Below are 17143 nucleotides of genomic sequence, written 5' to 3' on the forward strand. Positions count from 1 at the left end.
TGTGCGGCGCCATATTTACGCACAAATCGGCATGAATAAAAATTAACTTGTCAAAGTTTGCATAAATATACGCACACTTTTTCCCTGGCGTGAAAATGCACGGCAGCCACTCACATTTTTTTCTGTTAACAATATCAAATTACAAAGCGTTAAAACTCACCTAAATACACTGAAATCTGACTACATTCAATGTAATTCAGACCAAGAAGCATCAAACCCGATTTTATTGTTTAAACGTAAATGTTGAAACTGAACCGCATTTATCACCTAACACCCACACAAAATAAATAAAAAATAAAAAGTGAAAGGATGTGAAAACCTCACTCGAATATTAATAGTACTTTTCCTCAGTTTTTGTCTCATAAACGTACTCTGTGCGCCGGAGCGCATGGAATCCATATGCGGGATCATTTCATTCTCACTAAAAAAAGAAAACAGGGTTGGATCAGCAGATTAACTGCAGACAGTTCAGGTTTGATTATTTTTAAGGTAATTAAGGTGCGTATACAATCACACGTACATATGCTGCGCAAAGGTGAGCCGCGTAATTGTGGAACACTTTGGCTCTGATGGAGAACATCTTCAGTGGAAGGATTCAGAGGGAGCGCGTGTTCAGAGATCATATTGATCTGCTGGGAAATGTTGATGATGGTTTATTAGCGTTTAGATTTCCCAGACTGACCATCCTGTAGCTCTGAGCAAAACTTAAAGAAGGAGCCGTGCGGAACCGGTACCGGTCCAGCTGCAGTCATCCTGCAATCAAGCCGCCCGCTTTGTGAATGTACCTTTATGGACAGAAAGCATCTCTATTCAAATGCACAAGTTGTGCACATGATTCCATTATTTACAATTAACGATAACATTCCCCACTCAAAGGCTCTCTGACACGCTGTTGACTTTAAATCCCAGCTGAACGCGCTACTCTTCAAACAGGCATTTGCACGATCTCTTCATTTTCTTTTTTTTATTTGGATTTTTTTCTTTTTTTTAAATGTATTATTTTTTTTTTTTGTGAGGTGAACTTATGTGCGGCTGCACAGTGGCGCAGTTGGTAGTACTGTTGCCTTGCAGCAAGAAGGTCCTGGGTTCGATTCCCGGCCGGGGTCTTTCTGCATGGAGTTTGCTTGTTCTCCCTGTGCATGCGTGGGTTCTCTCCGGGTACTCCGGCTTCCTCCCACAGTCCAAAAACATGACTGTTAGGTTAATTGGTCTATCTAAATTCTCCCTAGGTGTGTGTGTGTGTGTGCATGGTTGTTTGTCCTGTATGTCTTTGTGTTGCCCTGCGACAGGCTGGCGACCTGTCCAGGGCGTACCCCGCCTCCCGCCTGGAACGTAGCTGGAGATGGGCACCAGCAACCCTCCCGACCCCATTAGGGACAAGGGTGAACAGACAATGGATGGATGGATGGATGGAACTTATGTGCCCTGAAAGCACCTTTGGATGCACCAGAGTGATGGGAAGGCCCAGGTGGAAAATATTAGAAAGTGATAGGAAAATGTGTTGCTTTACCTTCAGGTAAAACTTTTCTCATCATTCTTTCAGTTTTTCACCAACAAGATAAAAATTATATCCCAAAGAGAATTAGAGAAACCAGAGCAGTAGATTGCTGTGAAGAGAGGGCAGGACCACGACTGACCTTTTATCTTATTTAAAAATCAAAGAGTACCACTTCTGCGTCCATGGGGAAATCGAGTTTTGCTGGGTCGAGGCGAAGGTTGCCTGGGTGCTAATCCATGGGACCACAGATGACCTCTGACCCCACAGGGCGAAAGGCTGAGTCCTGCCGAAGTTTTCCTGTAGAAATCAAGATTTTCCTCTGTGGTTCAAACAAACCAAACCTCCCAAATCCTCCTCTCTGTAATGATTTATGGGGCAGGGTGTGATCGACACTCCATTAGCCCTGGGGATGAGCCTAAATGGTAGTTTTGACACCACTGAGAGAGGAGGTTAAAGGTGATCAATAACAAGCCACTGAAGGATGGAGGGAACAGAGGGACAGGCAGAACGGGGTGGAGAAAGGGTGGTAGAGAGAGCAGCTCTTTTTAATTGGTCTCTGCTCATTAGTTGGATTTTTGTGTGCATCATCACCTCCTTTGTGTGTCTCCACCTTCATCTCTGGATCACATATGTGTTAGGAGTTTGGGGAGGTGGGGTTGTTTGTAAAGGTGAACTCTGCAGCTACTACTCCAAATTTGACCCAGCATCAGACTGTAAAGAGGAAATAAAACATTTACTTTTGTTATATTCTACATCTTTTTTCCTCTTCAAAATTATAGCTCTTTTTTATTTTTCAATTTGCTCATCTAATTTTAGCTCTGGGTCTGGGGCAATAGTTAAACAATGCTATTTATATATATATACTCCTTGGCCTCTTTGACACTTTGTCATGTTATCACCATAATCTCTGTTGCATTATAGTGGGATTATATGTGACAGACTAAAGCTAAGTAGTACAAGATGGCAGGAAAATTATTGTTTAAAATGTACAGACCCACCTAAAGAGCTAGAATATTATTGAAAAGTTTATTTATTTCAGAAACCTAATTCACTAAGTGAAACACATTATATAGCTTAATTACACACACACTGATGTTTTCAATACTTTATTTCTGTTCATTATATTGATTTTCAATTTACAACTAATGAAAATATGACATAGAATTGGAAAATATTGGAACATCTATATTCAGCTCATTGAATAACAACATTCAAGTCTTGCTCCAGATTATCATTGGGATTAAGGTCAAGACTTTGCTTGGGCCCTTCATGAATGTGTGTAACCATTCCAATATAGCGCCATTCCAGTTTCAATTCAGTCATGTTTAATATGTACACTTTCAATGTTGTAATGAGTTCCACCTATTCTATCATCCCATTCTGTCAGCTGTGTTTCCCCTTGTGATTCCCTGCTTATGTCTTGTACATGGGCACATTTCTGGTGCCTGGTTGTTCACAGTGCACACAATTTTTCCATAAGCTTCAAAGCATAGCTTCCTTTACGATCAAGCTGGCCCATTACATACAGTACACAGCCAAACATTAGTGAATGGTAAAATGAGATTCAGTCATTTAAAAAGTCAACAGAGTCCATGCCTCCTTTCTCAATAGTTGAGGCTAAAGACCTTCTGTACCTGACATTCTCTTACAAACCTCTGAGGCATATGAAGAACCAGTGGATTTATACTAAGATTAATTTACTCACAAGTGAAATTTGTTGCACTGGGTTTTATTTAGAAGTATCAGATGAAAAGGATACTAAATAATACCACATGTAACATGGATAATTTGCTTCCCCTTCACAGGTTATGCCTACTATGACCACAGCAAATGAGTCATACTGGATACACTGAATACCTTTAATACAAATTACACAATTTGTCACCATTAACAGGTTTTCAATAAATGTATCCATGTTTTCTTTCACTTTTTTCCCTCGGTGTTATTCTCATCTCTGCATGTTAAACTGTTTTTTTGTTTTTTTGGCACATCCTCCTTAAACTTGCAGTGAGGGGAGAGCATAAGTGTGTAAGTCCCTTCTGAACATACACACACATACACACAGCAACAGCAGTGGAGCAACTCTCAGAAGTGAGCTGATTAGGCCCAGGACTGGGGACTGCTCTGCCTAATCATATCGCTGCATCCAAATCATCTGTGTACATTTCTAATTACATGGTGGCATGCGGTGTCCTTGAGCACAGTGGCAGGCCTTCATTTCATCACTCCGCTGTGTCTATCCCCGCCTACTTGCCTCATTTTTCCCCCCTCTCTTCCAAAATCCTTATTTATTTATTCCCATCATTCTTATCTTTGTTGTTGTTTCGGTTGACTATGTGGGCTGAGCAGCAGCACTCATTTACCCACCAATCTACATCCTTTGAACTGAGCATCACGGGCCACAGACAGCTGTCGCGGACAGTAAAATCATTTTTATGATCTTTTTCTTGTCTACCTCCAATTTGCTGCGGTTCACAACATCTAGTCTTACATGCATAAAAAAGAGACATGGATGGAGGACAAAAGTAAGGAATGTGAATCCACTTTTAGATTTTCCAAAGCCCTACTCGAAACAACACGGTGCTTCGTGTATGCAAAACATATATATATACATTTTTCAACTGGTATGCATTTCTAAATAGGTATATTGTTCATTCTTTTCAGATGCATTTGATGGAAGGAAGACCCTGAATATCTCTCTGAGCTCTGGGGTTAGCTGACCTTCATTTTTCTTTGCTGGTGTGTGTCTCTTTACGACGAGGCCGCATCTTTTTTTCTCTTCTCTGCAGTAAACCTTGTTACTGAAGTCAAGAGACATTGCAGCGCCTTTTGCAATAGTTGACAAAAGGCCTATTTGAAGGTGAAGAGAAGGGACAATCTTTTACATGAGGCTGCCATGTCCTTTTTGGTGCAACAATTAACTTTGCAACCTTGTGCAGCAGTCTGAAAGATCTCACCTGCAGCTGTGCTATATGATTTCACATGAGTCACAAGGTCCAAAAAAGATAATACTGAAATGCGGCTTTGTTGTGAATTTTACCACATACCAGGCATCTGGAATGTGTTCAGAGAGCTTCACTTTTTACACATTTTGTTATGTTACAGCCTTATTCCAAATTGTATTAAATTAGTATATTTCCTACAAATTACGTACAGATACGACTATGTGAAAAAAAGATTTTTGACATTTTTGCAAATTTATCATAAGTAGAAAACCAAAAATTACATTTACCTAAGTATCCACAGCCATTGTCAAGAAGCACACAACTGAGCAGTTCCCACTGATCACCACTGAGATGTTTCAACATATGAAAATGGCTGCACAAACATCTCCCATCCAACATGACAGAGCTTAAGAATGGGCGAAACTGCATAAAAATAGGTGAGCTAAGTTTCATCACATTCAATCAGACTTGAGACTGTAAGTGCTGTTAAAGTTGTATCAACAAAGTGTTAAGCAAAGGCTTTGAATAAATGGGATTTGTTGGTTTTCCTTTTTTAATAAATTTGCAAACATCTCAAACCTTTTTCCACATTGTCATAATTGGGTATTTCTGTTTAGAATTTTGAGGAAAGAGATTAATTTAATACTATTTAGAGTAATTCTCTAAAATACATTGTGGAAAATGTGAAGTGCTGTGAGCACTTTCCAGGTGTGTTGAGTTTTATGCAAGACAAAGACAGTTTTTACTATGCTGAAAACCGCATTGACTATCTGAGTATGTCAATATTTTTTCCCAGGATATATATATATATATATATATATATATATATATATATATATATATATATATATATATATATATATATATATATACGTATATGTCTAAAGGCATTACTGACACAAAATTATCTACAGATGTCAGCAACAACAAGTGAAAGCAATCTGCTCCATGAATCAAGTTGGTGCGTAATGAAGAACTTGAATGACATAGAGAAAATGTATTACGTTTATGAAAAAACGAAGCTACAAAAAAGCACAGAATGCAAAAAGTTAAAATAGCCCTATACCCTATCAGGGCAAGTTAATGTCACATGTTGCAGTCAAAACCTATGGTTTCAAAAGGGATTCTCAAATATGGCATGAAACATCTAAAGCCTGAACAGAACTGGCAGGGAACACAACCTGGAGGAAACCAGTGTTGGGGAGAACAGGAGGATCTGAGAATTAATCAGAAGAGATATATACTGGAATGGCATGACAAGAACATGTAAGACTAATTTACCCCAAGAGAAACAACTGGTGGGGATGTTAATCTGAGAGAAGATATGACAAAACACCAAGAGTTCAAAACAGGTATAACTGGAGGAAATTAATGATAGAACACTGTGAACAGGGTAAACTAGATTACCTTAATAAAAAACAAACCAAACAGCAAAGAGAGCTCAAAGTGGAACAAAAACCAACACAGAGCAAAAATACAACATTGAACTTTAAGTCCTTCAACTCATTACATGTGCAATTTTAAAAACATAAAGTTCTACACAGCTACAAAATACTTATAGAAACATCTAGAAAACAAAAAACTATATTGAAGATTATTTAATGCTTGCTGTAGAAAATTTGAACAGGCCAGTGAAACTCTAGAGGAGTTGGATAAAATCAAAATTAACCTCTTTGAATGTCATTTCACACAAAATGTTTAGAGGAGAAATGGCACTGCCCATCAAACAACAAAACACCATTCTAAAAGTTAGGTTTGAAGGTGAAAACATCATGATGTGGACCTACTTTGAAGTATACTGTGCCACCAAACCTGTTTGAAATTTTGCAAGTAAACATATTTTGTCAGCTAAGTTTCAAAACAGTAACTAATTTATGAACTGTTTGTTGAGTGACTGTGCTACTTACTGACATCTGGTAGGAATTTCATGTCAGTAGTCTCATTACAAATAATTTGAAATTATTGATAAAATCATTAATACCTTGTAATTAACACTTAGTATCAATACCATTTTTCACTCTGTGTTTTGTATTTTTCCATTATGTCCAAATGACACTTTTATTGTTCAATAACAGGTTGATCAGAAAGATCTTGTAATAATTACATTGCACCAAAAGTCTTCAAAATATGACTTTCTTTTCATTGTAAGGCCACCAACAGCAACATCCATGTGCGGCTGCCTGAAGGCAAGTTCCTGAGATATTAGTTCTCCACTCTCAGAACTGTTAGTCACACTGACAGACACCTGAGGCGATATAAAATGTCCCTCAAAGCCATGAAAGAAGGAGATGGGCTACTTCTCTTCTTTTAAAGCTCTGAGTGAGGAGCAAAGAGATACAGTGAGGAGGGGAGAGTTGCTTTCTAAAGCTGCACCCCCACCACTACTCTCTGCATATGGGGGCCATACCTCTGAGCCAACATGAAGGGGGGAACCCATATAGCTACACGGTCCAGTATCATAAATAACACAAGACTTCTCCTCTCCCTTCTCCGTCTCCTTCACTTCACTGCTGGAGTGTTTCATATGGTAACTAGGTGTTCACTGTGTGGCCACATTGTTGCCCACCTTTCAAGTGACTCAGAGGAGGGAAACCTTGAGGTAGAGGAATAGAAGGAATTTTTGATGAAGAAATGCATTATTCCGTTCTTTTTTTTTTTCCAATCTCAAGTCCGCTCTTTTTGGTGCCACTTACTGCGAGAGAGGAGTATTTATTACATAAATGGTAAGAAAAGAAGAGTTGAGCTCAGTGGGAGGAAGACGTGGTAATAGAGGCAGAGAGAAAGTTCCTGGTTCTTTTACCTCTAGGATTAATGAAGAGAAGGTAGAAAGTTTGTTTTAAGAAATTCTTACTACATGTAGCAATTTTGGAGCAATGTAAATTGTCTTAATGTTTAGTCTGCATTTTACATCAAAAGTAAAAAAAAAAAAAAACTGTGTATTTACAGTCAAGAACCTTTAAGGCACTGAGAGGATCGGGATCTTTGATTTCTCCTGTGTTTTCAACACCATCCAGCCTTCTGAGGAACTAGCTGGACTTGTCTGGAGTGGACACCACATGTCCTAGTGGATACTGGAGTACCTCACTGGCCATCCCATAGTTTATGAGGACACAGGCCCATTTCTGCAGTACGTGGGCCCCACAGGGAATTGTGCTGACACCTTTCCTCTTTCCTGTCAACACTACACACTTCTCCATCAACTCCTCACACTACCATCTACAGAAGTATTCTGATGACTCTGCCATAGTCAACCTCATCAAATGCGAGGATGACACAAAGTACAGACAATACTTTGTAGACTGGTGCCAGCAGAACAAACTCCTAATCAGTTTAGAAGCTGGTGGTGGATTTCCACCTCACTGAGACTCGTGAGCATCCAGAAACAATGTTTTTTTTGTGAATTGATTCTACATATTCAAACATGCTGAATTAAAACCAGAGCTAAAGATTATAATAAGCATAAACCTTACACAGAAAAAGATGAAGGTAACCTGTTGGATTGCAAAGAAAACACAAAACACTGATTGACTGTCAGGTTATTTAAGTCTTGCTCTTGATGGATTCTAAGGTTCCATCTGAGTTTCTGATGACAGTTTTTTGCAGGAAGTAACAACAAACTGGCTCACCAACTGGAAGTGGGTATGGGATAACAAGAGAACTATACCACATTGTAAAGCCAAAAATAAATGGACTATATCGTTTTTCAAATCACGTACTTTACATGCCAGAAAGATTGCTGTTACTTCTAAAGGTGTCATCAGTCTTTCAGCTTACCCATACAAACTACTGTGACTCAGTATTGAAGCTATTTTGACATGAAACCGTTTGAAACATGTAACTACTTCAATGAATAAAAGATCGGTTCACATTAAAAGTTTGACATATTGAAAATCAATCATGATTTTTTTAATCGAGAATTATTTGAAAACTATTTGTATTTCTAAATTAAACAAAATGCAGCCTTCTGCTATCAGCTTGCTTATGAAGAGACAAGACAATAACCACAAACAAGCTTGTGAAAGCCCTCATTGTTTGGAAAGTTGGCTCCATAATGGTGGGATTGAGAGTTTCTTTCAACTACATCTAACATTTGATGAATCCATCTAAAGTTATCTGAAAAGAGAGGTCTTGTAGACGAAAAGTCAATTCTGAACTCTGTGTACACTGCAATAAATGTGGCTTGCTTTCAGGTATAAAATCACAGGTAATTGGAAGAAAGGTGCCAGACAATTACAATGGTAAATTCTTTAACTGGAAAGCTGAAATATTTCTTCTAAATTGATTATTACTGCCCTCTATAGCATCATTACCCATTTCTACACAATGATTAACAGAAATCCAAGATTCCCCCAAATATGTTATTTAGCTGCTTCTATTATTTCCATAATTGCCAGCATTGTAGTGCCGTTTGTAATGTAATTAATAACAAGCATTGCCTTATAATGCGCTTAATGTTATTTATCTGTTGGCAGATAGCTTGATGCTGCTAATCCTCATTCATTTGCTGTGGATCAATGCAAATCCGCTAGTGTGAGTGAAAATTCCCCCCCCCCCTTTGACAGAGCCGATGGTTCCTAATGTATTTTCCCACGATTAACCAGCCATAATCCCTGCTAATCATCACTAATCCACATTCTTCTGTGTGCGACGATACTTCCCTGATGAAGGAGGCATTGGTGCTCACATGTGTCTGGGCACTGCTGAAGCTGGAGCTCCTCCTGAAGAGCTGCCGAGGGCCCCTTCAGTGCAGGAGAACAGGCTGCAGGGATGAGAGCAGAGGGGAGGATGGACGGTTGTGATTTGTGGGTTGCATTTTTGGGGAGCTTTGCTATATTGTGATGGGTTCTGCTCATGTATTATTGATTTAATGGCATAATGGAGCTTGTGTACCTTCACAAAACAAGGAAAAAAACTGCATATCATCAGAAAATAACAGTTAGTGTGTGCAACAACCACTTCTCTTATCCGGTCCACTGTGGACTCATTTTGTTTAACCGTTTAGTCCACTCTGTTGTATTCAGAAAAATATCCTGTAGTTTGACTAAAAAAGATAGATCAATCATCGGTCTTGAGATGCTTTGGAGGAAATGCTATTGTAATGTAATAATCGACATTTATAAGGACCCATTGGGTGGCTATTTTCTATCACTTCTACTGCAACCACATCAATTCAATTAAATGACATTTTAAGAACTGTGTCTCATCCTTGTCAATGCTTACTCTGATTTTGATATTTCTGCACTGGCTTCCTGTATCTTTTAGGGCTGATTTTACAGTTAATTTACGAGATTTTAAATTTTTTAAATACTCTGAGTCCAAAGCCTTTGTCTGATTTCATTTTGACTTATGCACCTTCCAGACCCCTCAAGTGGACAAGTTTTTATTTTTATTGATGTCATACGTTGGACAACAACCTGTGGTTTGGTGTCTTTGTAGCTATTCTGACTGATTTAAAGTTTTAAAACCTAGACATGTTTTTAAGACTTTTTTTATTATAAATTTACTTTGATAGATTTTACCCACTATAAAATTTTTCATTGATTACTTATTCATCTAGATTTGATCTTTTATTTGCAGTAACTGTTTTACCAATTTAATGTGCTTGCTTGCACATTAAGTGCAACAACGACTTAATGGCCAAAGATTAAGTACTAAATAAAAGTTTAGTTTGACAAGCCAAACTTTTTCATTATTATTTTTTTATTTTTGGCATTTATCTTTTCCTCCATTGTTAAAAATATATCTTTTTCACTATTACAGTTAACATAGCAATTAAAAAAGGTGAATGTTAATTATCTAAAACAATGCTATTTAAAATGAAACACAATTAAAGGTCTAAAAAATACACGACAATAAAGTAGTCAATGATTGAATAGGTGTCATGAGTAAATTAAATAAGTTTGCTTGTTCAAAAAACACATTGATAAAAAACTATTTTTTATGATTCCTTGCCTAAATGAGTTCACTTATTAACGTTATTTAACTGAAACCGAAAGAAACTCAGAAACACAATAATCTGTGTGGATGTTCCGCTTGGAATATGATCTTTCGAGAATCTGAGATCCAGGTACCATGTTGAACAACCGCAGTTTAACCAGCAGGTGGAGCTTTTGACTCGTTATTGTTTGGCAAATCGATGTCCACCTAAGCGTGTCTTTCTCCAGCAGACTGACTACATCTGTCACTTAAAAATATCCCTTTTTGACACTCACTTTACAGCCACATAAAATGCAGGTTGCCGTTTTATGTTGTCGCTGTAAATGTCAGCTGGTCGTTTCAGTTGCGCAAAAGACGCGCAGAAAACCAGGTTTGAACCCAAACTGCACTGGAGCAAATGAACGAAAAAATATTCGCGGACTCAAAGTTCGGTTTCATAGACAGAAAAAATAACTCACATGTAAATAAATCCAGGATGTGAAAGAAGTTTTGTTGAAAAACTTCAAGCAAACTCTTTGTCACGGTTTCGTTTTGGAATTTGGCAACGAAATAATAATAAAACATGAATCGCGAGGCAAAATTTCCATTAACCTTTTGAAAGAAAAAAAAAAGAAAAAGAAATCAGGTCTTGTGGTTCACAAGCTTATTCATTGTTTTGCACATTTTTACGGGTTTTTTTCGTGGTGTTGTATTTGAACGAATTTTTCCAAATTGTGGTGGAAGGAAAAATAAAGGCCAGTAGTTTAATTCAGAATTAGGTGCTGTCTCTGGGGGAAAGATCGTCCGCAGAAAAAAAATGACAACATCTGGTCAAATCCACTTTGGAATTAAAATTTTGAATTAAAAAGCAATATAGGACTTAAACATCGCGCTCTTGCAACATAGAAGTCAATGATTTACTAAGTAATACATTTAAAAATTCTGCAGATTGTAAATCCCTATTCATCCATTTAGCAACTCTTGGGCCTTTAAGTGTATTTTTCTCTCTCTTTATCTTTAGTTGATTTAGCGCCTGCAGGCATTTTTCTCTGCCAGATCAAAGAGTCTCACAATTCTCCCTTCAAAGCCTAAAACATGTCATCTGATAGTTTATATTGGGGGGGTGGGAGAAGCTAAATGAAGAATGCCTATCTTGGCCTTTTCTAAACGAATCAGAACAACAACATAGGAGTACCACAATAAAAAGACAATAATTTCGTATTAATATTGCACAATTTAATTCTGCGTTTTCACAAAGACTTGAAGAGCGTCACAGACTGAAGTTAGCAGGGAATGCCTGAGGTAAAATAACTGTTGTCAGTTCCCTTAAACAGCACATGTACACACAGCTTCTGCTTTCAAACGATGCTTTGTTACATAACCAATCACTGCACCTAAAAAAATAATAATAGAAAAACAGAAAAAAAAAAAAATCTGATCTGCCTCAGCTTCATGTTCATTCTGTTTGCCTGGTGATGCTGTACAATAAACGGTAACAAAACAGCGATTGCTTTGGATTCAAATGAAGACAAAAGACAATTTCTTGTATATATGTTTTATGTAAGTAATAAAATATTACTATAACATAAATATAAATGTGACTTTGCAGTCTACATTTAGCAATCAACAAACAACCAATGTCATAAAGAAAAAAAAAGGAAATCCACAACAAAACCATCGACAGAGCTAAACAAACAAAAAGAGCTCCAAACACTTTGAGGAAATAAATATTTATATATATAAATGGTCAGATTCATAAATGAAATCATATTAAAATATCTTCTTGGAATTAGTAAGTGTACAAAACTGCCCGGAAAAAAAAAAAAAGAAAAGAAAGAAAAACAAACAAACAAACAAAAACAATATCTCAGAACAAATACAAGTTTACATATTGGACATATTTACAGATCGGAAATAATCCTGGCAACATTTTCTCTAAAACGTTTCTTTTTATTATTTTTTTTTTTTCTTGAAAAAAAAGTACCCCTCATTAGTGTTGAAAAGCACTGCTGTATTATTTATTTTCATTATTTTTTTATTATCATTATTTTTTTTTAACTGGTCCAACATTGAGAAATGACACAACGCATGAGATTTTCAGATTTCCTTACAAGTCGAAAGAGAACAAAATAAATAGATTTAAAAAAACCGTTGTTTTTTCCCCCCTTTTTCTCCGAGCACAGCCTTCTAAAATAATACAGGTTTTCTATGGGACGAAGGTAATTGGTAGAGATGCAATCAGATTCAAACAGCAAATCATGTACAGGCGTGATATATTCTACAGTTACCTGAGTTATTCTTCGGTTTTATTGTTAGACCAAATGTTTTCTTGAAATGTTTGAGTTTTAGCAGACTAGCAGACAGTTTCGGTGACAGAAACAACACTTTTATAAACAAACAATAAAATAATAATAACAATAATATTAGCGAAAAAAAATAAGTGCTCCATGCAAAGAATATATTTTCTAAAAAGAACAAAAACAAAATGCGAATTTAAAAATAAAAAAAGCAGAAATTTTAGCGTCTGATGCTGTTTGCACATTTCGACGTGATCAGTTGGAAAACATTTTATTATTATTATTTATTTATTATTTTTAAGGCATGCCCTCAGAACTTTAAACGTTCTGTTGCATTGGACTTTAACTGTAAATGTATCTGACAGATGTTTAATTCAAGATTTTCAAACACTTATCCACCATCAAGGAAACAGGAAAAACAGCAAACCATTAAACACAAAACAAACTGCTCTGATGAGCAAATGATGAGCAAAATTCAAAACACTGTTTTTGCAGGTAAAGACACTTAAGTTAAAGTATTTGCAAAAAGACATAAAAAATAATTATATTATAATGACAGTGTGCACTCATATTCAGAAATCTGGTTGAGCAGTTTGAGACTGAAAAAAGCACAAAAAAGTTTATTCAGTGTGATCCAGTGTCTCCAGTGTTAATCATTTTTCAGACGATCACCTCATTCTAGTGATGTCCAAGAGTTCATGGTGCACCAGGAGGAGGAGATCGAGTCTAACATTTCAGTACAGCCAACTTTTACTTTAGATATATTTTCTCCTCTCTTTGATTTTGGTAAATAAAAGATATTTGCTTCAATTTGAATGCGCATGGAATCAGTTTTAGCGATTTTTTTCTGTTTCCCTATCATGTTCCCTTCTGATTTTTATATCTGATTAACTTAATCTCCGAAAACTAAAAGGAAAAACTGATCTTGTGTTTTTTTGTTTTTTGTTGTTTTTTTTCTCTCTCTCTTCCTATCCGGAGAACAAAAGTTCAACTTAAATACTGTAAAACTCCATTGTCCCTTTCCTTTATTCTCTCTAAATGCTCGGATTGTTCATGAAAACAGTCACTGCACAGGACTCTGTAGTGTGCGGTGTAGTGGAGGGGTCTCTGCCTGGGAATATACGTCCTCCATATTCGGGTGCGGGACCCCCACCGGTGTCATTCTTTTCTCTTTTTGTCTTCTGTTGCAAAACCAAACGCGGACCACCTCTTTTTCCAGCTGCAGAGTGCCGGCTAAAGTGCTGATTTCGTGAGCGGATGGCTTTGGGCATTTCAAGAAGTGGTTCTCCAGCGCCCCTTTCACCCCAACCTCAATGGAGGTTCTCTTCTTTCGTTTCCTGCCCTGCGCGGCGATCTTGTCCAAATTGGTGGGGCTCCCCGTGTTCGAGTCTGTCTCCTCTAGCCACTTGTTAAGCAGTGGCTTAAGTTTGCACATGTTCTTGAAGCTGAGCTGCAGCGCCTCGAACCTGCAGATAGTGGTCTGAGAAAAGACGTTTCCGTACAGGGTGCCTAAGGCCAAGCCCACGTCCGCCTGCGTAAAGCCCAGCTTGATCCGCCGCTGCTTGAACTGCTTGGCGAACTGCTCCAGGTCGTCGGAGCTGGGCGCGTCCTCGTCCGAGTGGTCCTGGTGGTGGCTAAAAGCCTGCTGGGGCGACTCCATCTGGTTATCGTGGCTGCCTGTCTCGTCGTGCAGCGGATCCCGCATGCCGTGGTGCAGGGCGCCCGGCTGTGGGCTCAACATCGCGTTGAGGTTTGTGTATCCGGGCTGGGAGTAGACGAGCGACTGGTGACTGTTAGAAGCCGGGGACAGCGGGGACAGGTGGTGAGTAGTAGCGGGCGCCCACGAACCGTGGTGCGCGCTCTGCGACTGCTGGTGCACCAGGTGAGATCTGTGGTGGAAGCCGCTGGTCAAGTCCTCCCTGCTCGCCTGAACGCTGGCTTTGTGCTCCTGCTGACCGATGTGGGTGCCACTGGACCAGTCGGTGTTGGAGGTGGGCAGCCACTGATGGTGCGTCAGGCTCATCGGATGCCCCGTATTGGTGGCCGCGAGCCCCTGCAGGTACTCGTGGTGCATCATTTTTTGCACTTCTCTGTAGGTCGTCCCCTGGTGCATCCTGTCCGAATCCGGATGCATGAGCGGGTTGGACGGTAAGGAGTTATTCCTCGGGATGTACTGAGCTGTTGTCGCCATGGCTCCAACTTGGAAAACTGACGAGCGCTTCGGAGGTCTCCGAGCTTTAGAGCCAAAAACGCAACAACCTGCTCTGGGAGGTCTTCGGGAAGAGCGAAGACACGCCTCCCCTCGGCTTGTATTGGCTCCTCTCCGACTCAAGCCCACTGGAGAGAAACTCAATAGGCGCACGCTTTCAGAGGACGGCGTGCGCGATGGATGGAGGTCCGGTTTTACATATGTTAGAGAAAAAACATATGTTCTACTTATGAAATGTCTCTTTGAGTTTCTGTGCGCACCTGCTCACAGACTCTGCGTGTCTTCTAAATGTTCTCGGTGTAGAAGGTGAGCAGGAGCTGCAGCAGCGGGGTCTGATTGGGTTTCCACAGGTTCGGATCGGTTGTTTTGCAAATAACCACGTGGGGGAGTACGGAGATCTTTCTGAAGGGTTGCCCCCCCTCTGTCTTTATCACACACACACACGCACACACACCCCTACACATCTGCACACACTCACACACACGTGCACCTTTATAATAGGTCACTGATGATTATAGCGCTCCTCATTTTAAACAGATTATGAGGCGCGATCCTCTCCAGCTCTGCAGCCTCCCACACGACGAGAGGCGCGCAAATAAGCTGATGTGATGCGTCTGTGAGCGCTTTAGAAAGAAGAAAAGGTGTGACAAATTTGAGAGCATTTGCTCTGTTTCAAAAGCCTCCACGTCTGTCATTTATTTGTATTGTCTCCAGTAATTTTCAGTGTTGTAAGACCTCATCACTTAGTTATGATAGGCCAAGATGCACGCTCTCTGTTTGGGGCTCTTTTCTCTGACTCTCTGCAGCGTGCAGGTGAAATGTTAAAACAGGGAGTATTCACATTATTCGGCTCCAGCACCCATTAAATTTGATAACCTTATTTGAGAAATATTTGTTACAATGTATATTTAACAACATAGAAGATAAGGTTTTATTATGTAGATTTATTTGCCCTTCCGTCTCTGCAAGTTTTGAATGTCACTCCAACTCTAACCTCTCCAAAAATATGACAACAATATAATTAAGCTCTTGAAATTGTGTTATAGATTTTAATTTTGATGTGCCACTCAAATACTATACGTGCCCCCCATCCGGCCACCGCTTTAAAACTTTCTACACGTGCCCCCAAATAGGACTTTATTTTTAAATGTAGGTGAAATTATTACTTCCTCGTGATCGTTATCTATAACAAGACAATCTAATTTAATTTCAACATAATTCCCGACTAGATGTTCTACTCAACTCTTGTAATGTTTTTCAAATATCATTTATCGTTTGAAGCATTGCAACTTAAAGAGATAAATCTCTTGTTTTTTTTCCCTCCTCCTGGCTTACTCTTCTCTTCCTCACCCGGTTGATCTGATTATTTTTCCCTTCACGTTTTGTCCCAATAGCAAATTACCAATTCTATGAATTGCAAAGCAGCCTCAGAGACGCTGAAGGGGTAGAGAGAGGAGGGGGAGGACGTGGCGGTGGTGGGGATGCAAAGATTGAAAGGGATCTTTGCAAACACAATCACGTTCTTAAATGGAAATGCGGGGCTTTAAACAAATCTTACATCTCTCCCCTTCCATTCGCCCAAAACTCTGCAATCAGGCGCATGTTCCGCTCCTTCTAAAACAGGAGCTGCTTTTTGGGGAAGGTCCCATTTTAATCATTCACCTAAAAGCAATGTGGGTTTTTTTCCCCTTTTTTATCTCAGCCCCATGCGACTGTTCCTTTTTTCTCTTTACAGGAGTTACTCGGCTCTGGTGTTCATTTTAATCCGGGGCTTCATGACTAAACGGTAAGTTGTCTCTTTTCTGCTGTGGATGCGTCCTCGCTGTACCCTTGTCTCCTACGCTAACAGTGTGGTGTGCATGTGTGAAAGTGTGTGTGAGGGGGTGTGCGTTTGTGCGCAAAATGTTGGCGGGGTCACAGGTGCTCGTCATCATCTCCGGAAAGGCGTGGTTTTTGCCCACGCGTCCTTTATATATTTATTGGAATAAGTGGGGGACACTCTTCATGCGTCTTCTTGCAATTTATCAATAAGTAAATCCAATCTGTTACCTCGTGATTTTTTAAAGAGAGAAATCAGTGATCACTGTGCGACACTCGTAAAAACACATTAAAAATGCTTAATTGAATGTGTAAATTGACGGGGGGGAGGGGGGGAGGACGTATGGAATACTGTTGTCTGCGATGCAATCATAAAATAAGGCTTTTAAAAATGCAATTAGTTGTTTGAGTAGAGTACGGAAATGTTATAAAAATGAGAAAGCAATATATAATATTGATA

At 39.1% G+C, this 17143-nt stretch overlaps 1 protein-coding gene across 1 annotated transcript; it reads right to left on the minus strand.

Moving 5' to 3' along the window:
• Positions 1–11898: 11898 nt before the first annotated feature.
• On the minus strand, positions 11899–14993 carry pou3f1 (POU class 3 homeobox 1). The gene has a single exon (XM_028013584.1). It carries the CDS (start codon positions 14845–14847, stop codon positions 13720–13722), a length of 1128 nt encoding a protein of 375 aa, XP_027869385.1. The 5' UTR covers positions 14848–14993; the 3' UTR covers positions 11899–13719.
• Between the last annotated feature and the right edge of the window lie 2150 nt (positions 14994–17143).

This window comes from Xiphophorus couchianus, chromosome 3 (genome assembly GCF_001444195.1).
Source record: "Xiphophorus couchianus chromosome 3, X_couchianus-1.0, whole genome shotgun sequence".
NCBI classification, from domain to species: Eukaryota; Metazoa; Chordata; class Actinopteri; order Cyprinodontiformes; family Poeciliidae; genus Xiphophorus; species Xiphophorus couchianus.

Bases quoted from the DNA above. Each gene is read 5' to 3' on its own strand.
- pou3f1 (XM_028013584.1), bottom strand. From the start codon at position 14,847: ATGGCGACAACAGCTCAGTACATCCCGAGGAATAACTCCTTACCGTCC.